Source organism: Zootoca vivipara, chromosome 7 (genome assembly GCF_963506605.1).
Source record: "Zootoca vivipara chromosome 7, rZooViv1.1, whole genome shotgun sequence".
Taxonomy (NCBI): Eukaryota; Metazoa; Chordata; class Lepidosauria; order Squamata; family Lacertidae; genus Zootoca; species Zootoca vivipara.
In genome coordinates, this window is record NC_083282.1 from 56,753,489 (window position 1) to 56,781,317 (window position 27,829).

At 43.1% G+C, this 27,829-nt stretch overlaps 1 protein-coding gene across 7 annotated transcripts in view; it reads left to right on the forward strand.

Moving 5' to 3' along the window:
* The window catches only part of SRGAP2 (SLIT-ROBO Rho GTPase activating protein 2), a 213,321-nt gene that overhangs the window by 102,325 nt on the left and 83,167 nt on the right, over nt 1–27,829 (forward strand). For all 7 annotated transcript variants that reach the window (XM_060277120.1, XM_060277121.1, XM_060277123.1 and 4 more), the window contains one exon: nt 23,267–23,329. In XM_060277120.1, coding sequence (XP_060133103.1) covers nt 23,267–23,329 — 63 coding nt within the window. The remainder of the gene's footprint in view (nt 1–23,266; nt 23,330–27,829) is intronic.

Here is a 27,829-nt window from a genome sequence, read left to right on the forward strand (position 1 = left end):
TTATTCTTGTCATCTCATTTTTGACCACATCCAGCTTACCTCCATTCATGGTTCTTACATTCCAGGTTCCTATGCAATATTTTTCTTTACAGCATCGGACTTTCCTTTCCCTTCCAGGCATATCCGCAACTGAACGTCCTTTCGGCTTTGGCCCAGCCGCTTCATCAGCTCTGAATCTACTTGTACTTGTCCTCCGCTCTTCCTCAGTAGCATGTTGGACGCCTTCCGACCTGAGGGGCTCATCTTCCAGCGTCATAACTTTTATATGCCTGTTGTCTTTGTCCATGGAGTTTTCTTGGCAGGGATACTGGAGTGGCTTGCCAGTTCCTTCTCCAGGTGGATCACGTTTAGTCAAAACTCTCCACTATGACCTGTCCATCTTGGGTGGCCCTGCATGGCATAGCTCATAGCTTCTCTGAGTTAGTCAAGCCCCTTCGCCACGACAAGGCATTGATCCATGAAGGGATCCATTGATCCATTTCATATAATGTCCATGTGCAATTAAAGATGCATGCAAAAGAATGTATTTTCCAGATGGGGACAAAAACGACATATCCTGGAAGGGAGAAGGCTGGTCCCTGTATCTAGCTTACCAGATTTGAAAAGCTCATTCTGATTCATTTGCGGATGGTTTCCAGAAGCACAAAGTGCTGGAATTGAAGCTGGGTTGTGACAAATTGCAAAGGGCGCATTTCACTCGAGAGATGAGCTGCTGCATTCTGCACCCGGTGGAGCAAAGCCCCCTTTCAAGGATAGTTAGAAGAGAAGTCTGCCACTATAATCTACCCTTCTGGCTACATAGGCCTGTGTAGCTGTGATAAGGTCTGCACGAGGCACAGTCACAGCCTGTGGTCATTTTCTCAGAGCCTGGAAGATGCATCCTGTCACAGCTATTGTCTGTGAATCCTGACATCGCAATAGATCCCATAAAGAAGGGTCCTGCCTTTTTATGCACTTAACAGCAAAACGCAGCTGTGACTTTTCTGTGAAATGTGTGGAAGTAGGTAGCCCAGCCCTCCAGTGAGAAATGTGCAGGCCACAACAAATTCTCTTGTCTCTTCCTGCAAGATTCTTCTTGTTTTGAAGGGAAGGTGTTACAAGGATGGTGCAGGCATACTGCCTGTCAGGCTCTGGCATGTTTGTCTGTAATATGATTAACTTCCAAACTTCCAGAAGCAATTTATATTTGGGTTTTTATGAAGCTTTTCAGATTTCTGTCCTCCTCAGCCTGGGCTGTCAAGTTCTGCTGCTGTTGCAAGAAGCCTTCAATATGGTCTGACTTAATCTAATTGAGTTTTTCTCTTCCTATCTCACAATGAAGAGATCCTTTTCAGGGCTGTGATACGAGGAAGGGTCTCATTTGTTTGAGCAGTGGATGGAAGCCTGCCAACCACTTCAAAGGTATCTTTGCTGATAAGGGAAGTCAGGTTTGCTGCCAAAGCCCAACGGTTTGAGTGGTGTCTGAGATACGAGTGTGTTGCTAACATTTCTCACTGGCTGCTAGAGGGGCTTTAGTGCCCTCCCAAGGCCTCTCCTTAAAATGCTTGCTGAATGGCTACAAGCAGCAATATTTTGGGGGGGCATTCAAGATGGAAGTGATTCTGGAACCACTTCATGCAACAAGGGAATAAGAAAATGGGGTGGATTTAAATGCCAAGGAGCAACAGGCTGAAGTCAACTAAGTCACTGTGTGAGTGGAATGACTTGCACTTGTGCAACAAAACTTTAATCCACCCTCACATATCCCAAAATCTTCTCTGGCAGAAGCTCCATTGTGTAAACAGAAGTTGTTCTACTTACAAAATTACTTGGCTGGATACAATCCAAAGATTTACAGGTACTTTGTGTTGAAAAAACAAAGTTCTCACTATATATTGGTTGTACATAAGCCCCTGCATGTTTAATAGCTGGGCCAGCCATTAGGGAGGGTGAGACCACTGCCTTAGGCACCAGTAGCCCCCCTCCCCAGGTAGCACTCACACTGGTGACCCACTTGCCCCATCACTTCTGTCAGTGATGGAGAAGCACTACCACTACTGGTGCCGATTTTGGGCAAGATCATGTCACTTTGGGGCAATATCTCACCCCAGATCGGCACCATCTTGTCTGAAATCAGCTCTGATGGCAATGGCGCTTCTCCGCCAGTGGCAAATGTGGCAGGACCTGCAGTGGTGTCAGAAACAGCTAGGTAGTAGCGGCAGAGCAGGGCGGCCCTTCCCTTTTTACATCAAGCAGTGGAACATGATTCACCACCCTTGATGTTCACCAGTTAGAATCTGCCACTTCAGGAATTCCTTGTTTGGGAGCATCATATCCTTATCCCAGTCCTCTGAGAATCTACTTGTTTTGTTTAATTCTGACTACAGAATTGGCTGTTGCTTGCAACGCAGACTGGAATAGTTTTATCAAATTGGTCATGCGACAATATAGGGCCAATTCAGACTGTCGTAGCTCAACTTATTAAGGCAAGATACGCAGGAGCCTTGTGAACAGATCCCTTTTGTCATGGCTCATGAGCAAAGGATGCCTCTAGTTTACCACGGTTCTGAAACTGGTTCAAGTGAAATGGGAATCTATGGTTAGTTAGAGATTTCCAGGTTTAATTGTGGCTTGCAGTAAAGGGAGGAGAAATAGCTCTTTGCATGGGTATGTGAATATCTCAGCTCAATATTGTGCAGGGGGTGGGGGCACATGCAAAAATAAGCTGGACCGGCATTATTTGACTCTGCTAAGAATGGCACTGATCGTACATTTCTACTATTTGCTATGATTCTACAACCCCTCTGGAACTGTATCACTTCAGAATAAAAGAGGGACCATGTTCCCACATGTGAAAGGAAAACAAACAAACAAACAAACAAACAAACAAACAAACAAACAAATAAATAAATAAATAAGCTTGGAAGCCTTAGCATATAAGGGAGAAGGCTAGGTTACAAGCCCTTCTTTGCTTCAGTTGGCTCTCTAAGGGGAGGAGGAGGGAGTGGCGGTGTGTGTGTGTGTTTGGGTGTGGGAGCATTCAAGCATTGGCTGCCAGTTATTCAGCCCCAGGAGAGAAAGCACCATATGCCTGAACAAGCAGGCTGACTCAAAGTTCTCTTTGGATACATGTTCTTCTTTTTAAAGGGATTCTACATAAATATGTGGATGTTGTTCTGTTCCATAGCAGTGACCACATTCCATGAAAATTGGGCAATTCCAAAACTGTGGAATCTAGCACTTTAAGAAAAACAACAAAGGCTTTGCTTTCAAATAGAAAAGGTTAATCTGATGAGAGGGGATTGCAAGCCTTAGTTAAAATAATGCAGAGATTGGCACTTCTAGGGAAGAATACATTGTTTCTGCCTTGCCTATAACTAATTATATTACATTACCCTGTATGAATTCTAATGAAGTTCATGTGTGAGCCCTACACATTGGCTCACGTTGAGTTCTGATCCTCTCCTTGCAAATCTCAGGAGAGTAGGCTGCTTTGATATTGCTTCCATTCTTCTTTTTTCAGGTTTCTTTTGATTTCTTGCTTTTCTCTTTGTGCAGTACATATCTTTGATTCCTCTGTATTTCGAGCTTTGAGTGTGCTCCTTTTTAACTCTCTTCTGTTTAAATTTATTATCTTCAGATAAAACAGTGTTATGAAAAGCAGCCCAGTCCTTGGATTCCTACCCCCTTCTAACTATTCTGTTTTCCTTTAAGTTTCTGTGTGCGCTCATAATTCTCTGCATGGCGACACCATCATATTTTTAGCAAGATTTCCAGATCTTCTCCTGCTGATGTTATTTACACATATGGCCTCTTTTTACGGAAGAGGCCCTTGTAATTTAGTCTCCTTCATTGTCGCTCCTTGCCAATTGCGATAGAAGAGAGAGATATCTCTGAGTCAAACCAATTTTGACATGTTTTATGAATCTCTTATGTATGTAGCAGATTTTGGCATGAAGCAGCAGGCTATGCGTTCCTATTTCAGCTCATTAAAGAATTTTGTGTTGCACATGAAATAGGGTCTGCCTGCCTCTAGACAGAAATGATATACTTCGGAGGTTAACAAATCTGTATTACCTAACCATGTAGGATTCCCTCCCCCCGCCCCTTTCCGTTCTGGCTAGTTTCTGAACAGACAAATTTTCTTCTGGTTCCTTTAGCTCCTTGACTGCAGCTCAGAGAAACAACAAGAGAAACCTGAGAACTGAGATCTGTTTAAATAGCCTTCTTCTTGATTCTGTGCAATTTATTTTTATGTGCAACTGGCCTCTTTAGGCATATTATCAGCTGAGGTGAAAGGTAAATGCCAAGAAATACAGATCTATATTATATATATATATCTGTGAGGAAGCTGAGCTAATCTCCTCAGTGTGCTTTCCTCTGCATCCATTTCCTTTGCTGGAGTCTTCTAGGGCAGGAGAATGTTTCTTCCCATGACACGGTTTCCTCTATATCAGGCATCCCCAAACTGCGGCCCTCCAGATGTTTTGGCCTACAACTCCCATGATCCCTAGCTAACAAGTCCAGTGGTCTTGTGGATTAATGCAATCAAAGCGGAGCTGCAGCTCAAGGGGAATTTTGCTGTTTTGTTTATATATGTGTAAAGGGCCGCTAAAAGCGGGATCCACCAGTCTTTATTGGCTTTGATGGCATCAATAGATATAAGATCATCTCCGGGGACCTTGCCCACTTTTAATTGGTCTATAAGGGTTTCAACTTCAGGGCAGGATACTGGATCCCAACCAGGCAGTGGTTCCAACTCCACCATTTCTCCACCAGCCGCATGATCTGCATATAGATCGAAGAAGTATCTTTCCCAGGTATCCGCTGGGATTTGGGGTTCAATCCTTGCAAGCGGCCTGCCCAGATATCTGGAAATTAAGTGCCAAAAGGAGGGTTGGTTTCTGTTCTCTGCGGCTATCAACAGGTTATTCCAATTGTTTCTTTCAGCTGCATGTTTCTTTTCCCTTAATAAGTTTTTATACCTCCTCCTAAGGTTCATAAGATGGTTACTAGGCACAGGGTCATTTGATGCTCTATAGGCCAGACATTCATCATACAGATAGTTCTTGAAATTCCTACATTCCTTGTCAAACCTTTTTGTGTGTGTGGTAAAACTGCTTACGATTCCTTGTGGGGGCCCATGCCAGTGTTGGTTTTAATGTTATGCATCTACTTCAGCTTTTCCATGAGAACAGCGAACAATTTTTACTGCTTACCTGTTCAAGCAACTGGCAGCAAGGAAAGATTCCGTGACTTTTTGTGGGGCAATTTTCATGACAAGATGGATAGTACATCTTCCTTTTGGTCAGCTCTGTATACTTCCAAGCCACCACCCCCCACTTCCAACACTAAATTTCACCTTCTGCTTTCTTAGTTTTAGTTCAAAGGGTGGTTGACAAGGGCTGCTTTCACTCACCTTGGTGGTGGTAAGGAACCTCCTAATGACAAGGAAGTAGCTTTCATGGGCTGTTTGCTCCACCAGCCAAATGCTTGTACAAATAAGAGATCCCCCCCACACCTAATATTTAGTCTGAAATTGCTTCCCCATACTTCTTTGCTTTGATCCCCTTTGGGCATCATTAACATTATTTCATGATAAAAAACTTGGAAATTGAAGGGGTTTTTTTGGCCATATGTAAATACATTAACTGAACTGTTTAAAACCATTTAGTCGATATTTTTTAAGCTTACCCTCTCTTATGGATCCTTTTACTCACATCTACTCTTGTTGTTAATTCACAAAAGTTTACCGCTTTGTCAGTTCTATCCAATTATCCAGTTCAGTCATGTTTGTGAACAGGATATGCAGATAAACCATCTTCCCATAACTTCTGAGTTCTTGTACTAGTTTTGCTATGTAAAGCTGTAGGGGATTTGGTCATGAAAGGTGCTGGTAGCTCATCCTGCTTTGTGTTGTATTTGATAAAAAGTGAAAATCTATAAAATGCAGGAGACATTTTCAAATGATCAATTAAACAAATGTAATTTTGGCTTGCTGAAGGGTATAATTCTCATAAAAGGTTGTATTCAGACCTTTTGCTCTATAAGACTACTAATAGGATTGGCAGAAAAGGTGCTGAACTGCATTAAATGAGTGTATAAGAAGTGAAGAGACCAGAAATTTAAGACTCTAAATTCTCTGAAACTTTAGAATTGGAGAGATCCTAGATGTCATATAATCTGCACCCTCCAGAAACTAAATTATAAACATTTTTTCTGTCTGACATCTGTGTTTTGAAGAACCTATGATCATGGTAACAGGCTCTGTATCTAATAGCTAATTAAGTACTGGGAGATAGTTCAATTGTTGGGCTTTTTATTAAAAAAAGAGCCATTGCTGCAATCTAAGTAAATGAAGATTCCAGTGGCTAGGAGCCATATGATTGCTAGTCCAACAAGGGAGTATTGTAGTTTGGAAATGAACTGCAGGCTTGGGAGGAGGGTAATCAGATTGTCTTGGAACCACAGTTAACTGTTTTGAAAATTGCAGTCTAGGTGCCTAGGGCTATATGAGGAAGTGGTCACCTTGGGCCCTCTCAGCCATGTGCTAAGCCGGAACTGTGTGGTCATCCCCACTCACCCATAGTGCAGTTAAAAACAGGTATATTTTAAGCATTGATCCCAGTTGTTTGAATCTACTCCTGCTAGCTGGGGTAGAGAAATTATTAGGTGTGTTTTTAAATGATTTAAACATGTCTTTCACATGGTTTCCAGTGCTCCATATCAGTTTTAGATATTATTTTATGAAGATGTTTTGCTCCGGGCCAGTCACTGTACAACTCAAGGGTATAGTTAAATGAGTTCAAAGCCTGGAAAGATGTTTCCTGTCTGTGGCATGGGTGAGTTGCTAGAACCAGCTCTTCTTAGTGTGGAAAATGAACTGCCCATGCTGCATTTCCATTTACCTTCCCTATATTTATTCACAGAATTGATGTTGATCACTTTAAAAACATTTTGCTTGTTGTTTGACAGACTTTGCAATGGATTAGATTCAGGTCATCTAAGAGATGGGCAACAGCAGCTTGAGGATGGCAGGTTGGTCATCCAGCTGCGGTGCCTACAGCCAACTATGTCAAGATAATATTTTCCTAAGGGTTTGAGAAAGAGCGCCAGCGAAGGTAGGGTGCATGAACCTGTCATGAGTGGCATTGAAATTGTGCAAGATGGATTATAGGGCATTACTTCCAATACCTCACAGGCCTTTGCAGGCAGCTGGCAGAGTGGGCCACCTATTGAAGGTGGCCCACACATGCTTCTATTTCATTTTGAAAGGCAAAACAATATTGGTAGTTTCACGGAGAATCTGATGACTGGGACTTGACAGCATTTAAGATGACAGGGTTATTTGGAAGCCAAATTTATGAACCTAAGAATTATACAGCAGTGTTGTTTTGACCTAGAATGGAGGTGAATTAGTTTGTCATAACTGAGGAGAAATGCACCTCACCATTATACGAGATTAAAATCTACATTGTAGTGAAATTTAGGAATGGCACTCAGTGTGAAGGAGTCCCTTTTACTTCATTGGTTAGAACAAACTGTATCTGCTTAATTACTATGTAGTTGCCTTTAAAAACCAAGCCTCTATAGGTAGGCCTCTATAGGTAAATGTTGCTGGCTCCCTTGCCCTCTTGCAAGTCACTGTTCTAGCCTGAACATAGGATAGATAGTCTGACTCAGGAACATAGGGAACTATTGGCCCATCTAGCTCAGTACTGTGTGCAGGGCTGGCTCTTCTGCAGCCAAAGGGGTGTGTGTGGGTGTAACAATCTAGTTGGTGGCCAGGGGCAGAAGGAAATTGAGGCAGGATCACGCAGAGGATGGGGATGTAACCATCTAGTTGTCTTGGCAATGAGGATGTGGCGGTGAGTGGCAGTCCACTTGCCAAAGCAATGGCAGATTCTTCCCAATGCTGTGATATTTTGTTGTTGTTGTTGTTGTTGTTGTTGTTGTTGTTGTTGTTGTCGTCCATCCATCCATCTTGAGAGACAACGGAGTGCACCTCCGGGGGCCAAGTCAAACTACTGTGTTAGCAGCACCAAAGTGACCTCCCCTGGACTCAAGCCTGGGCAGTGGATATGGAAGCCTAGGGCTGCCCAGACAATGAGACGACACCCACCCCCCACCTCCCTGATGCATAGCTGCCAAGTTTTCCCTTTTCTCGCGAGGAAGCCTATTCAGCATAAGGGAAAATCCCTTAAAATAAGGGATAACTTGGCAGCTATGCCCTGATGTGGTCCAAAGGAAAGAAGAGCAATTCGTTAGGCACCAGCTTGGCTGCAGGAGTTTCTGGAAGGAGTCGTACAAGATGCCATCCAACTATCTTAAGGACTCCGCACCAGATTTGTGTAGAGTTTGCTCCTTAGCCTTTTCTTCTCCCAAAGATGTCCCTCATGGCAGTGGAGGACCAGAGTTTTCCTTCTCCTAGATGGGCTACCTTCCCGGGTTGACGAACCCCATCTGCCCCTCACATCCTTCTATAGCACATGCAGAAACCACCTTTTTGACTACTATTGGTCTCATCCACTCAATCTGCTGGATCCTGTCTTCACATGCAGGGCATAGCTGCCAAGTCCCCCGTATTCCCCGGGAAACCCCCATTTCCAGGACTTTCTGGAAGGAGTCATACAAGATGCCATCCAACCATCTTAAGGACTCCACACCAGATTTGTGTAGGGTTTGCTCCTTAGCCTTTTTTTCTCCCAAAGATATCCTGAAAGGCAGTGGAGGTTTATACACCACTACTTGGACTATGTGCTGCACATTGGGGGGGAACAGGTGGCATGTGAAGCCCTGGTGCCAAACCAAAGGGACTGGGCAACTGCTGACAAGGGATGTCAAACCCCCCCCCAATGCAGAGTTTGACAGAGTGCCAGGAGCCCAGGGAATAGGAGAGGTTATACAGGGGTGATTGTTAAACCCTTACCTCAAATGAGGCCATAGCACACATCCAGGGCCCATTGCCATGTCCCTTGCTTAGCTTTAGAAGGAAGCCTTCGGACCATGCACATCGACTGGTATGCTTGGTTTGCCATGTAAAATGCATTTTCTGCATCAATACATAACACTTTTATGTCTAAAGTTATTCTCTATGTGCATTTTAATGTAGCTCAGTTTAGTTTTTAGAAAATACTAATAAGAGACAATTGAGGTTCTTGAATGAGAATACATTTCAATTTTTATTTTCCATAGTGTAAGCATTCAAAATAAGTGGTGCTGGGGACCCCTAAAATCTGTCTAATCCATAGATTGTACTGGTAGTTGGTGGCTTGGTATTTCTGCCTTTTAAAGTCTGGATAGAGAGCGACTGAGAACTTGTAACTATATTGATTGTATGGACAAAAAAGTAGCAAAAGGACTACCTAATTTCCCTGTTGATACATGGAAAATCAACAAAATATCATTTTGACTTCAGTTTTTAGCAACAGAGTAAACCATGCTAATTTTTAAAGTAGTTATTTTGAAGCAAAAAGTTGTGTCTTCTCCCCAGGACTCTGTATCCACGTTTAGAGGGTATGTTATATTTAGGCCATAAAATGTTGACAGCGTATCTAACTTGCCTTTTTTATTAGTGCCCTAAATATTTTGAAGCTGCAGCTGTAATTTTCAGTGGAATGCGGAACAGCCAAGTAAGCATTGCCATAGATCCAAAAAATCTTGATTAAATTAGACGGAGGCTGGGTTAGGCGGGCGGGAGTGGGGTGGGGGGTGGGAACAGGACAAAGAGAGTCTTGAGTAGCCTGCTGTGGTATTCTGAGAGTTAATGTTCCAGTTAACTGTGGCAGTGACCTACGGCTCTGCATGTGATTCATGCACAGACCCAAAGGTAGCAAGCAAAGGACTGTGTGAGTGTGCCTATGTGTATGAGATAGGAGGAGGCAGTGTGTGTATTTTCATGCACACATTTGTGGCTACTTTTGCTTTTCTATTCCTTTTTGATGGGGGCAGGGGTGGGAAATGTTACACTAAGGCAGAAGAAAGCAAGATATTGATCTTGAGGCAAGGCAGCCATGTAATAGCTTGCCCTTCAGCCAGCGTTGCTTTCTTAATGCTAAGCATATGGGCCTGTTAGACTGCAGTTAGGTTTTTCTGCTCTACTATGTAACTCTTCTATGACCTCCAAGCAGTGGTCATCTGCAATGCATGCACAGCCGAATTTGCCCTTGGTCATTATTAGCTCAGTAAGAAGGGTCTTTGTGTGCCAGATTCTAAGCCTCCGTGAAATCAATCATTGTACACTGAGGTGGGAAACCTCACAGCTGAGGACCACATCTCCAGGCCTCCCTATCCAGCCCTCCCCCTGGAACAAACAAACAAAGTGCTTTTGACTTCCTGGAATGTGCTCAATGGAAAGTGGGGTGCGTGTGTGTGTGTAGAAACTTCTGCATTTTGTGTGACTGGAATGTAGCTTCTTGTACGAATGAGCATTAAATAAATTGCCTGGTCCACTTTTGCTTCTGGCCCCACACATTACTGGCATGTGGCCCCCAGAAGGTCCTTGTGTGTGTGGGGGGGTGTTGATTGTTGGGATGAAAAAGTTCCCCCACGTATGTTTCCTTTCATAGAATCATAGAATTGTAGAGTTGGAAGGGATCCCCAGAGTCATCTAGTCCAAACTCCTGCAATGCAGGAATCTCAGCTAAAGCATCCATGACAGATGCCTACTCAGTAAATGTTTTCCATCAACATCATTAGGCATTTCCCTTTTGTCTTTTTATTGCTTATGGCTCCATATCCTCCTAATTCAGATAGGTTTTTAGTTAGCCATTTTTAACCCCTTTTAATGAGCCTCACCCACTGGTTGTATTGGAGTTGCTATGATTTGGAACTTCTGAAATCACATTTGCTTTTGTGACTGTGATGTTTCCTACTTGACTTTCTCTGCTACTTATACTCTCATTTTAATTAAGCATAATCTGTCAGTTTGTGTTCCTTCCTTTTATACGTTTCTTCTTTCCTCTTCAACCTGACCTTTAAGCTCAGAAGCATCAAGCATGCTGATCTTCTACAGGCCCTTAAACAATGGCTCCCTGCACACATTTGCATGGTCTATAAATATCTACAAGTAGTACATGGTATGGAACTAACCATGTTCTGAAATGACACTGGCCTGGCCAATAGATAATTACTCTGAAATGAAGCACAATACCGAACATTAATTTTTTATTTTTTTATTTAAACAATTAAGCATTAGTAGAATTAAAATATATGCATTTGAAATATCATGTACTGATTGCTACAATAAAAGCATCACAGCACTGTACTTTTCTTAAAAGTAAGTGGCCCTATTAGAGAAGAAAGTTCCAAAGGGCTGATTGTGGCAAACTGTGGCAAGCAGTCATAAAAACAGGAAGGATAAAATTTCAAGATAATAAGATAATGTTCAAAATAATCTTAGAAAGTTTTTAAAAGAATGAATGGCGTAGAATATATTCCATAGTGACAAGGTTCATTTTCTCCCAGACATTCCTAAATGTTGCCAAGTAAACTCATATTTAGTGGGAATGTACCTACCATGGCTAGTTTGGTCATATAAATCTCAAGCTGCCCCCAAGCAGAAGCAAAGTCAGAGGGGGTCCTCATCACTCCTGGTGGCACATATTTTATGAGTCAGTTTTTCAGAAAGGGCAATGAGCATGACTTTTTAAAACCACAGGTCCATAGGATAACAATATGCACCCTTTCACCCTTGAGAGATCACTAGACAAGCAACAACCAACAAATATAGAATTAATTGTTGAGAAGTAAGGCCAGCATTGGCACCATCAAAAATGGAGTAAGCTGGTCACCTTGGATGCTAAACTAACAATTATACCAGTTTCCATTGCAACCTGCTTCCAGAACTTGTGTACATAATTACACCCCCCACCATATATGCCAATATGTACCTTGTACCTTATAACCCCGCCAGCATAACGGGGGACCAGATCTTACAATGTGAACAAGTCTGACCCGGTTTAAAAACCAGCGGTGGACCATCTTCAAAGAATTCTCCCTAATGTTAGCAAGCATGAACCTCAAGAGACAAGCCAACCATGTATTTATTTTATTGTATTTTTATTAATAAATAAACATACACCCCCCTTTCCCCCTCCTTTCCTCCCAGGGACTTCCCTCAATCTCCCCTTCTGGTTCTTTTTAATATTTTCTCATTCTGCATATTTTAATATATCTTAATATCATTCTCCTTTGCCTAAATGCTCTATTTCCCCCCAAATTTTATACCAAATCATTAAAATCCCATATTATACTTATTTGTTTTCAAATCAGCCAACCAGATTTTAAGCCATTGAGAATTTTTCACTTTGCCTGTAGGGTCCCATCTCCTACACTGATTTCAAAGTAGTAAATGGAAAGGACTGGGATTCACTCAGAAACGCAGGGTGTCAGTGATATATATCCCCTACTGATACAATATGAATTACTAAGCATTTTGGTCAAAAAGGTTTGAGTTTCATTTGTCTGTCTTGATAAACAATTTTTTAAATTTCCAATTACAAACCAATTATATCACATCAAATATTTCAAATTATACAAATACAATCAATCAAACTGAATATTATGCCAAATCATACAATTTTTGACTTCCCATGGCTCAGAATCTGGGGATTCTAAATAACGTTCCGCCCTGCCTTCCTGATTCTAATGTCCAAATCTTCGTCTGTCTTGATAATTCAGTTTAAGAAAATGACTATTATAATTGATGGTGCTCTTCACAACAGGGACCACCTTTGTTCTGAAAAAGTATTGGAGAGTATTGCTTGCAAAAATCCTCAGTTAGTTGGGGGCTGTTTGATCTTTTTCTTTCTAAGTCTAGCAATTATAAGAGCAGAATGCTTTTCTTTGTCAGGCTTCAGGACTTGGTTTATTTACTTGGCAATGTATCTGGCCACCCAAGGATGGTGGTGTGAAACCTGGGGGCATGAGTTGAACTAGTGCAGGGAAACTCAAGCCATTTCAACATCCTGATCATTCTGCTTGCTTTCTTGTTTGCTTACTTTGAGGCATCACTATTGAATAACACCAGCTGTTTCATAAATTGGTAAGATGACTCTATATGAAGGCTGAGATCAGGACTCATGTCAAATTAAGTACACTTTTTAAAAAGTTGCACATATCATAATGAAGTTGTAGAATGAAATAATAATTAGTTGGGTTATTCAAAGAGGGAAGTGTAATGTAGAGAATTACCGTACTTTTCCGTGTATAAGACTAAGTTTTTTAAATTAAAAATTATGTTCACAATTGTGGGTCATCTTATACACAGACACAATCTCCCCCCATTTTCTCAATTTGGAGTCCCCCCCCAATAGTCTTATGCACTGAAAAAATACGGTACCATCTAGTCCAGGGGTCCCCAGACTTACCCGGCTTTGGGTTGGAGGGCGGGGGAGTGCGCGCCCGTGCGCATGTGCGCGCACACTTACTGGCGCGGTGGCGCGCTTCCAGGCCGGAAAAAGCACCGGAAATCATTTGTGTGCATGCGTATGGGCCTCCCCTGACCCGGAAGAGCACCGGAAATGACCTCTTCTGGGTCGGGAGAGGCCCATACGCATGCGCACAAACGATTTCTGGCACTTTTTTCTGACCTGGAAGAGCGCCGCCGCACTGCACGCCGTAAGAGCGGGCGGTGGGGGTCGTCGCGGGCTGGACTGGGAGGCCAATTGGGCCGCATCTGGCCCGCGGGCCGGTCTGGGGACCCCTGATCTAGTCCATTTCAATGTTGGTTTCTTTCCAGGGTGTTAATTCTTTGTACATTTACTGGCAGACAAAAAAGTGCTCAAGTATTCTCATTAATGATTAGCCTTTGTTGCCCAGTTGATAAGAGAACTTGTTTGGGTGCATCATGAAAGCAAAATAAAGCAATTAAATTAATGTATGTAAGTTAAAAACTGACCATTTCTAGATTTCTTGTTCCTTTATCTAATTAGAACTAGCTTCTGTTAAATGCAGATTAATGAACACTATGGAATACCACTTTCATCTGTTGTGGGAATTCTTCTGAAACAAAGAATGTAGCCAGTTTCAAAGGCCTTTCTCCTGTTTGTCCTACAGGGAGGTGATCAATCAGAAAAATCATTTACAATTAGATTACATTTTGTTCCCCCACTGTTCCTTGTTAATGTTTCTGCCTTTTGTAATCTGAACTAAATTGTGTTAGGAAACCCTTAGTCAATTGACTGCTTTCTTTTTCATAACTTGATGCTTTGATTTCAGAGCAAGGGGTTGGGTCATACACATCTTTTCATTGTCATGCTGCAGATGAAATGTGGCCTGTTTCCCTAACCCTGGTTAGCAATCAGAAGCTCGTGGGTTTATTTCCTACCTTTTCTTTCCTTATGTTGGCATTTTCCCTCTTTCCACTTCTGGAACTAAACTCCAGTTAACTCTGCACTGGTGTATAGTGCTAAATCACAATTTTCTACTGTAGCAATTTTCATACCTTCATGTAGTGGGCATGTAGGAGGCCACCAGGAAGGAAGGGTGAAGCTGTATAAGGAGGCTTTCAGGAGGGAGATCAGATTTGGAGCAGTGATGACCATGGACAGTAATGTATCTGGATATGAGGGCAGAGATTGGGACCAAAGCAGTGGTGAGCTTTAAGGCATAAGGACTTTGTGCCAGTGCAAAAGTGGATGGGAAACCAATGGACCAGTAGGTATTTGAGGAGAGGCATCACATGGACAGAATGTGATGAGAGGTGAACAATCTGAGCAGCAGAATTCTGGGCTAGAACTGGGTTTTGCTTTGTTTCAGCACAGAGTTGCACACAAGCATCTCGGGATGCTTCCCAGTCAATTATATTTATAATTAACTACTATTCAAGCAAAGGGGAAATTATGAGCTTTCTTAATCATATAAGATGGGTGTGGGGAAACTTCTGGCCTTACAGATGTTGTTGGACTCCAGTTTCTATAAGCAGAAGTGGGGAACTTGTGGACCATGTAAAGAAGGAGGTATGGGTCAGAGAAGCATAGATATGTTGTGGGCATTATTTTTATATATGTTTAATTGACATAATTCAATTTTAAAAAATCAGTGCATAGGTGACTATAAATACATGGTAGTGTTTATAAATACATGGTAGTGTTCTTGTAATGCCAGTTAATGTGGCTTCCAGTGCGTGAATGTTCCAGAGCATTGAAATTAAGACATTATTTAAGACGTTGAGTATCCTGGGGAGTACATAGTGCATGCCTCTGAACAAGAAACAGCTTATAGCCAAATATTATGTCAAAGAGCATGTTTCAGCAGGCTTGGCAAACTTGCCACTCACAGCCCTGTTATGTGCTGCCCTCCCTCAGGGATCTGAATAAATTACTTTGAATGCAAACCATAGCCGGCATTGTGTTGCCTTTTCTGCTTTGTTTCTCATATTCCCTGTATAAAAGTCACACAAAGTAGGTGGATCATATCATTGAAGTGACTCAGATTAATATTACTTGGCAGTGGGCATATATACCCGCCTTGTTGGAACAGAGGGAAAGCTAAAATGACCTCAGGTCAAACCATTTTCTATGCTCTTGTCATCATTTGCTCCCTGCTGATCCCAATATTGGATGCATAACCAAAGCAACAACTACTGCATCACAATCAGTGCTGGCAGCTGGTACCCTGTGCCAGGCTGTGAGTGTCCCATTCTTCCTCTCACTTCTAGCAACATTAATCAGAAACTTCCAGCAATATTGGACCTTAGGTTCAAGCATGGCGTGCATTGATAGCCCCCAACTTTGAAAAGTACCCACCTTCTTCCCCCCCATGAGTTTATAATAGAGTACAGTATTTTCCCTCAGTCCCTTTCATTCCAGATTCTTCTTGGTTCTGGACAGTTTTAAGGTTCTCCACTTTCTTGCTTGGGATGGGACAGTGAAGCATTTCTGAAAAAGAGCTGTCAATCGTCTTTCTCTGTAGGGATATCAAAACAATGTGTCTATAGTTGCAGTCTCTGTCACTTTTTCAGAGGCTACAAACTTTGCTCCATCTTGCTTGTGTCAATATTCAGGTGCAAACATTAGCTCCATTTAGGGGCGTAGCTCACAGGGGCGGGGCGGCAATCCGTGCCCAGGGGCGGCGCAGTGATCCACCCAGGAGAGCGCTGTGGCGAGCTGCCCACGGAATCCGCCTGGCAGGCTCAAGTCCCATGCTGCCGTTTCGGGCAGCAAGGAGCTCGAGTCACTGCATCACTCCCAGGAGAGACGTGTGGCTTGGGTGCACTGCAGGCCAGGCCCCGCGGTAAGTGCTGGCCCCCATGGTGTGCCATTTTGTCACGCCCTCCGGGATGACACCCGGGACGGCCCGCACCCCCCTTTCCCATGCCCCTGGCTCCATTTGTTGCATTATGGAATCCTTTTATATTGAACAACTAGAACCTGAAACCAAGTATCTCCAGCATCAAAAGGAGACAACTGTGGAATACTGGCATTGTTCAGGTCTCTTGAGAGTGGGGAGATTCAGGAAGCAGAAAGAGGAAATGACACCTTTCTGTGGCACTAGAGAGCTCAGGTTTGGGCTGACTGTCAGCCACAAATCAAGGCAGTTTATTGCTTTACTAGTGTCATTCAGCCCGTTAAGTAAACGGGCGCTAGAACTTGCATATTATTATATAGGATGTGTGGGGAGGAAGGGGGGAAATATCAGCCTGGAGGGATCAGGGGCAGCCTGAGCAGCAGGAAGAAGGGGCAGGATCTGGGCCTCTGCCCACCCCACATATGTTTTCTTGGGGGGGGAAGGTTTCCTCCTTGGCCTCCCCCCACCCCCACCCCAAAGGGAGGAGGTTCAGCCTGCCTTGAGGGGCAGCCAAGAGGAGGGGCGGGGGATGCCACTCTGCATATGCTCAGAGGTGCTCTCATCGCTGACCCTCTCCCCTACCCCAGCCGGACTCACTGTTCCTGGTTATCTCCATCCCTGCAGCTGGCTGGCTCCGGGGCTTCAGTGACAGCAGCAGCAGCGAGAGCCGCGGGCCAGGTCAGGCCTCGGCTCAGGCCCAGCAGAAGCGCGGGCACTTCCGGAAAAAACCCCACTTCGGCGCGACCCCCCCCCTGGCCCGAGCGCGTGACGCGCCTCCCTCCGCTCGCGCCCGACTCACACCGGCTGTCAGCCTTGGGCCGCCCCCCCCCCGAGGGAGCCCAGAAACAGAGGCTGCCGCCGTTGCCAAAGAGGGTGTGGACAGCACAGCGCTTCTCCTCAGACAAACCGGGGGGGGGTCACCTCAGCCCCTCACCCGCCTCCCTCGGCCAGCCTGAGGCGGACTCGAACTGCCGGCGTAAGGGTTACCGCCCGCCCGCCACTGCGGGACTACCAGTCCCGAAGTGCACCGCAGCAGCATTTCTCCTTGGGCGGGGGGAGGTTTCAAAGGGGAGAGAAATAGGAACGGAGAGAGTGGGAGGGAGGGCTCGCGCCCGCCCGCCATTGCATGACGGGAAGCGTAGTTTGAAAGGCGGCCGGGGGACGCCACTGCCACTGAGGCCGTGCGGTGCTTTCTGCCTCCATCTTGTGACCGAATTTGTGGCCGTCTCCCGCTCCTCCTCCCCCCGCACGTTGCTCCACTTGGGTGCCGGTGCTCCGAAAGAGGGAGCTGAGGAGGTGGCTGCACAATTGTCACCTGTGGCCAGAGTGAAGAGGCTGGAAAGGAGCCCAAGCCTAGAGCTGGTAAGGGGAGGGAGCCGAATGCCTCGTGTCTCTGCATCCAGTCCCTGTGTCCGTGGTGCACATGCGCAGTAGCGCGGACACAGGGACTGGACGCAGAGACACTTGCACTTTATTATATAGGATAGTGGTTCTGAGGAGAATCCGGAGAGTGCAAACTGTGTCTCTCTTCCATTATATGTGAAACATTTCTATTGGGGCGAGGAGGAGATCTTTGTTACCCTTATGACATGCATAAAGATGCTTACTATGCAAATCTGTTGCCCTTCATATATTTAGGGACTCAAATTCCCATCAGCCACATCTAGCACAGCCAATTTATAGGGTGATGGGAGCTTGTATTCTGCAATGTGCTATCCCATACTTGCTGCCCTGGCTATAAGTTGTCAGCAGTTAAGAAGGTCATGGATCTTGCTCATACAGTGGACTTCCTTGCTATGTTGTCCTCTTTTCCTGGAATTTTTTTTTAAAACCAGCAGCATCATTTTACCACCCCTCTCTCTCTCTCTCTCTCTCTCTCTCTCTCTCTCTCTCTCTCTCTCTCTCTCTCTCTCTCTCTCTCTGTGTGTGTGTGTGTGTGTGTGTGTGTGTGTGTAAGAAAGCAGCAATAGGGTTACATTTCTTTCCTATAGGATCAACTGCCATCAATAGTCCTAGAAGCTCATAGATCCTTTTTGTGGCATTGGGTGGCTCTTTTTAACCTCCAGATAGACACTGTGAACTTCCCATATGCCTTAGGGTGGCAACTGTGGAAACAGAATGCTGAAGTAGATAAGGCTTTGTTCTGATCCAGATGGGTTCATCTTATGATATAGTTATGAGTTGAGGCCACCTGAGTTGACTATTAAAGGGAATGATAAAGTTTATGAGCCTTAGCCAGGCAGATACATACCGCCATCGAGTGCAAGTAAGCTTTCTTTAAAAACTGCCACTGTTAATGGCAGTTTCCACAGTGAGGAGGGAATGCTTCTGGGCTTCTAACATGTATTTCCAAAACTGTAACTGAAATATAAAAACCTAGAAAATTGGATTTCATCTTAAAAATCATGATACAGCTTTAATTTTAAATGCATGAATAGTGCTGATTCAATAACCTTTGAATGCATTAAATATTTAAGCTGGCTAAAATCTTCTTTCCTTCATGTTGAAGTAAATTGAGTCAGAGTTCCTTGTTTAGAAAAGTTTAAATTATGACTTCCCCACTGAGTGGTGTGTGTGTGTGTGTGTGCTTATGAATGCTAAGAAAGCAAGTTGGAATTTGGCTACCCACTTCAATCCCCCCTCCCATTTTATATTCCTAACCATTTATTCCTTTAATTTTATACTCATTTTATACTCATGAAAAGTAGAAAGATTCACATTGGCTTTGGCCTGATGTTTCATTCTAAGTAAACTCAGTTATAAAAAGGCTGATAGAGGGATTAAAATGTTGAGAAAGACTCAAGTGCTAAAGCTGCACATTTGGCAGGTTTTCTTCTGGGTAACATTTGGCATGGAATGCAGATACAGATGCAATTAGACAATTATGACTGTCTAGATAGGAGCAAATATAAACTTGGAAGTTCTACTTAAAACAATCATGAAAACAATCATTCTAATTGACTGAAATTCCCTATGGTCTTAGTGGAACTTCAGCTTTGCAAGAAATTAAACATAAATAAACAACAGAGTAATAGATTGTTTTATTGCTTGAAGTTTTCATCCCCTCCACTGAAAATGTAGACAAAACCTTGGTATAGTAATAGCTCAGGATTCTGATAAGAGAAGGAGGGAAAGTGAACTTTTATTTAGGATAAATATTTATATCCTGGCTTTCCATAATTCATGCTCAAGATTCTTAATAGTAACAAAACCATAAAATTAATTATCTTAATTATTAAGAATCTTTCACATTGAAAAGTAAAAACCAATAAACAGACAGTGTTAAAATTTGGAACAGTGCCTTCAAAGTATTTGTTTAAAAGGGTAACAGACACAAATGTCTGAAACTGTCTCTTAAAGGCTAAAATTCTCTCTCTCTCTCTCTCTCTCTCTCTCTCTCTCTCTCTCTCTCTCTCTGTGTGTGTGTGTGTGTGTGTGTGTGTGTGTTTGTGATAGAGGGGAATCCTTTTCATAGCAAGCAGTAAATTTTCCACTTAGAGGACTAAGAGGAGTCTTGTTAGCTCAGACTAAATGCCCATCTAAGTCAACCTGTGTCAATTTAATGCCCTTCACATGTTTTGGACTAAAACTTCCACTGGCCATTTACCTCTAAATAAAAAATACATCGCTTGCTTTAAGACTGGATTCATTCACATGCACACAGAGGTTGGTGAGGCTGTTTTGCTTTAGCATCCTAGTTCACAGTGGCTAAACAAATACCATACCTTTGGGAAGCAGATTTTAATGGCTGCTCATAGCTGTTAATGATGGCTGTCATCCATGAATTAATCGAAACCGTTTTTTTAAGCCACCTAAGCCAGTGACCATCACCACATCTTATAGCAGTGAATTCCCTAAATTAATTGCATTCTGTGAAGAACTACCGGTACTTCCTGAATCATCTGCTAATCAATGTCATTAGATGACTTTGAGTTCTAGAATTATGAGAGCATGGGAAATTTCTCACTATCCATTTTCTCCACACCATGTAACTGTTATAAAAATCTATCATGTTTCCTTTACCCTTAAGTGTATTTTTTCTAATCATAAAGGTCTTTAAACTGGAAGGTACTCCCAGCACCTTGATAAGAATATGAGAAGAATCTGCTAGATCAGCCCAGTGGCCTATCTGGTCCAGCATCATGCTCTTACACTTACAAACCCAGAAGTTCTTTAGGAAGCCTGCAAGCAGGACTCAAGTGCAAGAGCACTCTCCCCTCCAGTGGCTTCCACAACTGGCATTCAGAAGTTTACAGTTTTATTCCTAATGATCCGCAACATAGAATTTGCCCCTTTCACAGCTGCTGCACACTGGGTCAACATCTTCATCTTCACTATGACCCCATGAGCATATATGCGAAGTTAAGATTTATTTTTTTGCCCCAACATACAAAACAACACATGTTGAATTGTATTTGCGATTTTATGGCCCATTCACACAGTTTGGAGAGATCCTTTTGGAGCATTTTGCAATCACTTTTTTTAAAAAATGACCCTGAACAACTTATGGTAGTATCATCAGCAAACTTGGCCACTTCGCTGCTCACATCATGGTTGCCGACTTCTGCTTTAACATTATTGTTTCTTACTTGGGACCATCAAAACATTATTTTACAGATGTGGCTTCACTGTCAGTTTTTATGAAGTTATGATTCTTGTTGGTTTTTAATATAATAATCCCTAGCATGGGATTCACCTTTTTCATAGCTGTCACATACTGAATTAACAATTTCATCAAACCATCTGCTACAGGCCTAGGATCGTTTCCCTAGCTAGACAGTTTCCTGGTAAGCTGTTGAGAACATTCTTCTTTCAATAAAATGGACTACATTTGCTTATGATGGAGTTGTGTTTCGCCTCCCCTCCCCCAAATTTCTTCTCCATTGTATAGGATTTTAGGGAAGAAACAGCTTTTGGGGGAGTGGGAACAGGGGTGAGAGTCATACCAGGTTTCACATGGTAAATAATTGTCTCTTTGTCCTCCTGGTCAGGTTTTTAGTCGGGGAATTTCCCCCTGATATGCCCAGTTTCCTTCTCTGTCATGCTTTCAGGCAGCTAATTACATTTTTTTAACGGGTGTAATGTAGGGCACTCTAGATCAGAGAGCCACTGTTCCAGCTTCCTTTACGCACCATAGTAATCTTGGGTGAGTGTTACAAGACTACGATTGTTAACTGTGACTCTGTGTCAGCAATGCTTTGGGTTTCCAAAGGCCCCTTTCATTTTAAATAGTGTAGAGTTTCACTTGGCTTATGAAGTACAATACCAGTCTCCATAGGGATCCATGGCTGAAGCAGTAAGTCACAATCATTTCAACAGCCTGTTCAAATAAACAAGGATGCTGTTTGATACATCCCTTCTTAGAACTGTTGTTGGGAAGAAAGGAAACATCTGCCTGGATATAATTGTCATTTTATTGGTTTTATTCCCTCCCCGTTGTGATGTATTGAGCCATGCGATTGCATAATTGTGAAACTATTATATGCTGTTGTGCAATAAATGTAAAGAGACTTCTCTTGATCCCTGGCACTACTACCTTTCTGTTTGGAAAGTGAAAATACTATTTTAGGATGTTAAACAGCTGTGGAAGGAAAGAAAAGGACAATGTGTTGGCCAGCAGTAGAAGTAGTAAGCAAGTGTGTGATTATAGTTTTCTGTTCCAGTCACCCCCCCCCCCACCATGAATTGACTATTTTTATACTCACCTTAATGATATATCTTACATGGATAGAGGGTGCATCCATGGTTCAACAGCTGCAAGTCAATAGGTCCTTAGTGTGTTGAATTCATAATTCTTTTTTCTTTAACCATTCATACAGTGAGGACCAATACAAATACCTTAACAAGTTAACAAGACTACAGATTGCCACCCTATTGTGGGAAAGATAGTGGGAGAAATGGAATGCATACTCTGGAAGAAAAGGATTTGCTTTTTTTGCAGCAACTGAGAAGTAAAAAGCAAATGACTTGATAGGTTGAAGATGGTGAAGGCCAATGCAATGATAAGATGCTCACTGGTATTGTTTGTGGAAGCAGTTTAGGCTTCTCTGCTTAGCTCTTGTAAACTATTAGACAAGTGTGGCACATCTCTTTCAGTATGGGTATATTGCTATTTAAGACCACCCCCACCCCAAAAACCCTGACTGCTGCCATGTGGCCAATTTTAAATGAATAAATACATACTTTAAAACAGAGAGCGAATGGATCCATCTAAAGCCCGGTTTGACAGTCCATCACATTTGTTTGTGGCTTTCCTTTATTTTTTTTCTGGTGCTAATAAATCCTACTAAAGCGAGCAAATTCATGAGTCACATTGTATGGGGTTTAATTTGGTGGCTCAGTTACCCAAGTGCCTCCTACCATGGAGTATATTATGTCAATACAGATACAAGTCCCTTGTGGTTCTTTTCTGTTTAAAAATAGATAAGTGTATTTTCAGTGGAGGAAAATGTCACACCTGGGCCCTTGGCACATGCTGAGACTTGACTGTGTGTGGATATGAAGTGCCTTGGGTGTGGTTTCTTTTGTCTTCTCTCTTGGCACTGAGTGTGGATTCTAAAATAAGAGTAAATGTAGTTTTGCACAGGTTGTGACAAAACAAAACTTCCTTTCTCAGGTTTGGTGGTCATATTCATTGGAACTTATTGCTAAGCATATGGACATAAGAAGAGCATTGGATGCTAGCATAGCCATGTGCTACCTCTGACAGCAGCCAGAGTTTCCTTTGCAGAGATGAACGCTTGCTTCGACCACACACTACCAGCATTTGGCTGGCTTTGTGTGCAGCCTATTGCATTTTATTAAAATAGGTTGTTTAATTTGAATGTAATTGGAGCTAAGCTGAGTGTTTATTGGATTTGCCAGTGTGAATAATGACGATCAATTGTGTCTGAATTATTGTGAACATCATGGCATGTTTGCAGCCGCTGCCACCACCTTGCCCCTGTTTTCCTCTCTTTTCTTCCAGTTAACCTTTTCTGGTTCTTTTGTATTCCAGAGCAAAGAAGTGGGGCAGCAGCTCCAGGAAGACTTGATGAAGGTCCTGAATGAGCTTTACACGGTAAATCAAGTTGCTTTCTTGGCTCCTTTTCAGAAAGTAGGAAAGAAATGTTTGACTTTACCCTGCCTGCTGCAACAGCGGCAATCAAGCATTGGAAGTGATAAATGGCTGCAGTCTGTACTGAAGCAGTGTGTTATTTGCTAGTTGGTTATGTACTGTAAATTTCTCCCCCCCCCCCCTTTTTGTTCCATTTTTATCCTCTGCCTGCATCTCTATTGCTTTTCCTCATGTCATCTGATTATGTTCCACATCAGGCTGCAAATACTAGTGAAGACTTGGGGTGCATCATTGAAACTGTGCACAGTATAATAACTGCAGCTCTGAGATCAGCTTTGGCTGCAAGCATGCCACATACAATTGGTTCCATTCATTCCATGTGCAGGAATGCACTATGCACTAACTTCGTCATGCAGTAATTTTTCCACAATGATGATTTATAGTAGATGCTTGCATATCACTTACTGCTTTACGTCTGCCTTCTTAGAAGGCAGGGTGGCAGCAGGTTTTAGATTTCTTAAATATATTGAGGCAGTAATGTTTATTACAATTCAACATGCTGCATCAGCTGTATACCTGGACCCCAGGGTGGATAAAGCCAGAGAGTCTGCAAAGACACAGCCTTGCTGTCAGTTCAGTGCATATGAGTCTTCAGAAATACTATCCATATACACCAAATGTATCTTAATAATAAAAAGACTAGTATAAGCCCAGAGAAATGCCAGATGTATTATCCCTATACTATAGATCGATGGTAAAGTTCACAGAGTTATTGTACGTGGGGGTGGGGGAATCTTTCCCAAACCAGCATCTTGCAATGAGGACTCTGTACATATGTATTTGGTGATTTTTCATTTTATTAATTTATTGTAATTGAATTTTTGCACTAATTTTAGCCTACACATATGAGATTCACAAATCCACTATTCAAAAAGACCACCAAAGGTTATTCCCTTCATTATCATTGCTGCCTTGGGCCTCCTTTGGAAGGGCAGGATATAAATTTAATGAACCAATCAAATCAATATATAAGCACAACTGATAACTCAACCACTAGTGAAAATCTTACAAAGAAAGCTTGTCTGGTACCATAAGTATGTTTTTCATTTTGGAGTACTCCATGCATTCTGGCACTGGTGAAGGGGAGTTAATCCCATCTATAAGAAATCCATGTCTTGCACCAGGAGACCCGTCTTATTTGGTATTGTGTTAGCACAGGCATAGGCAAACCCTCCAGATGTTTTGGGACTACAATCCCCCTCATCCCTGACCACTGGTCCTGTTAGCTAGGGATCATGGGAGTTGTAGTCCCAAAACATCTGGAGGGCCGAGTTTGCCTATGCCTGTGTTAGCATCTAGTGTTGGGCCAGAGAGACACGTCAGTGATTCTTCTGGTAAACTGGCAATCTTGCTGCCCATCATTCTCCCTGGCTGAGGTGGTCTTGTGTGTGTTCTCTTGGTGAACCCCTTGGAGATTTCAATAGCCACATGGAGATTACTTATCCTGCTCAGGACTTCATGGCTGCCATGATAACCACAGGGCTGCCTCGGAATATAATTGATCCCACACATTTATCAGGTCACACTATTGATCTAGTTTTTTCAGCCTAGCGGGGGGGAGGGGGGTTAATGAGTTGGAAATTCATTCGGGGGGAGGGCTTTCTGTAACCACATTATCATGGTCTGACTACTTCTCTGTTTAGTTGGACAGTAACTACCGGTACTCACCTCTGCAGGCAAGGGCCCCCCCAGATCTGAGGGCTCCCTGACTACCATCGTGCCATTTCTGGTTGATATGGATGGCACTCCTGTTTTACAGTTACTATGTCTAGAATATTGTTTTATTTATAAGTGCATTGTACTGGTTTTTTGTTTGTTGTTACCTTCTGATTTAGAACCGTGGTGTTTTCATAGACGAAAGGTGGTCTTGATTTTTTTAAATAAAAAAACAACCCTTCTTTAATAAATAAATTAATAGAACCTGACGATTTCTGGTGGCTCCTGATGCTTTGCCAGTGCAGTCTGGTGTGCTGCATATGTGCAGGGAAACTCCTGTTCGTGCTTACATACAGCCCCTTAACTTGAAGCTGCTAGTAGATCTGCAGCTGCTGAAAAGCAAAAGAGAGCTACGTCAGGGAGCAGAAGCCTGCAACACACATCAGTGGCTGCCCTGTCCTTTCATTTACTCTGCAGCACAATCACTGGGTCAAGACAGCATCAACTGCATTATCGAGGGTTCATTTGTCTCCACGTCAACTACTGTCACACATGCTGTCATCTTTCAGCAATTTCTGATGGTTACTTAGGCTCGGGTGGCGAGAAGGTAGATGGGGATGTACCGATGTAGAGTGATTTATAGCAGATCAGCAAGGTTTCAGTCTACCGATGGTTTCACGGTCGCAGCAACAAAAAGCCCCCCCCCCCCGCTCTAAATGAAACTGCTGAGATCAAGAAAGTCAGCAGTGGGGAGAGAAGCAGATTTTTGTTTCACTGTAAGGTCTGTTCTTGTACTGAAAGCAAATTCCTATGATGGGTATGTGCCCAAAAGCATCATTTTGCTTAATTCTAAGAGCAAAATCCCCCCCCCACGTGCTATTTTGTATCTGGCTCTCATTGGTGCCTCTCAGGGTTCTAGTAAACAAAACATAGACGTTGCAAGCCAGAAGGCTGTGCATCCCTGAATTGTTTATTTCCTAACGTTAATATCCTGCTTTTGTTCCAACATGCAAACTAAGGCAGCATACACATGTCATCCAGACACTAACTAGATCTGGATCTGCTTGGCTGCAGGAAGGTCTTCTTCCATGTCTTCTGACCATTCCCTGGGACTTAGGTCAGCGTTTCTCAACCGCTGTTCTGCGGCACACTAGTGTGCCGCGAGACGCTGGCTGGTGTGCCGCGATGTGTGGCGACGAGAAGGGCAATATGCATTGTCACGTGCCTGGCGGCCGCCAATATCCAACACTGACCCGCCGGAAAGGAAGCCGGCCGGGTCACGACGCGGGGCGAGTGCAGCTCTCAACAGCCACCACCACGGGAGGGTGGTTTTAGACAAACTTAAAGAAGCTGGCTGGATGAGCTCAACCTGAAACTTGCTGAGCAAAGGATTGTGCTGGCAGAGAAATCAGCGGCTTGTGAAGCCTTATTACAGGAGATTGCAACCAACACAGCAATTGGCAAGTGTTTCTTACAGTCATAATTATATAGTCAATATAGGGCGGCACAGAGTTAATTTTTTAAACTTTTTTAATGGTGGTGTGCCTCGTGATTTTTTTCATGGAACAAGTGTGCCTTGGCCCAAAAAAGGTTGAGAAACACTGACAGGCAAAACTCTCTCTCTCTCTGGAGCTGCAGCAACTCAGGCTCCTCAGGCTCACAGTTTGTATGCTTAGCTGTTACGCAACCAGCTTTCTGTTTTAATGCCGTTCTGCTCAGCACTATAGCTAGTAAGAGGAACAAGGAAGAGACATTGCCTGGAGAGAAAGAAGAAAGTGTTAATAAAAGTCTCCCATGCAAGACATTTCTTCTTGCACAGCTGAATGGGATATGTTCGGCGTTGATTAAATCTGTCTACACAGCAACTGTGACCAAATTGCCTCTATTTTTGGAAAAAAACGTGCAAATGTTTTCTTTGGGATTACTGTTCAAAAGAGGGGGTGCTCTTGGATTCTACCTAGTCAACAGGGATTGCTGCAGTGCCAAAGTCTTTTCTCCACACAATCTGTGAAAAGATGCTTTAGGAATGCTCTTGTTACCCAAAGCACATTAGCCCTGACACAGAGCGGGGGATATTAAACACTAAGGTTAGATCCAGAATGATTTTGCAGAACCAATGTGAATCAGCAAATTAAAGAGGAATAGAGGTTATGTTTTATTGTGGCCAAATGTTTGGAAATGCCTTTTTAAAGCTGCATTTCAGGACCTTTACTGCATGGTGTGGTGCAATGGAATTTTTAGTACTTAGCTAAATTCCAGCTGCAGATGTTTAGCATCTGAACGCTAGGCTGGTGTGGCGACATAACAGCAGCACTCTGCAGGAGACTGGAGGGTGTGTCCTGCTTGCGGTTTTTAGCTCGCTTCCTGGAAAATGGGAATAGTTAGCCTTGCTAAATCCACAAGCATATTCCTATAGGAAAAAGTTTGTGCTGATTTGCAACAATGTCATTAGGTCATTGCGATTACTAAGCAGCAGTGTGGTGTGATTGTGAGGAGCTTAGGATAACTGTTTTAAAAATGTGTATAGTGACTGCCCAGTGTTTAATTTGACCACCCTAGCTGTTGAGTATTTAGCCTTATTTTAAGTGAGAGTTACAGGGACTTGCATACTTTCTGGATAGAACTATACTGATAGTGGAAAATAGCACTAAATTGTGTGGTGGTGTATCACTAGCCATAGGTCTCTTGAAAGAATACTCCTGAGCTACATCATTTAATTTTCTCCTGTCTTTCACACATGGGTGAAGACATTCGTGCATCACAGTGGACAACTACAACCAGCTACTT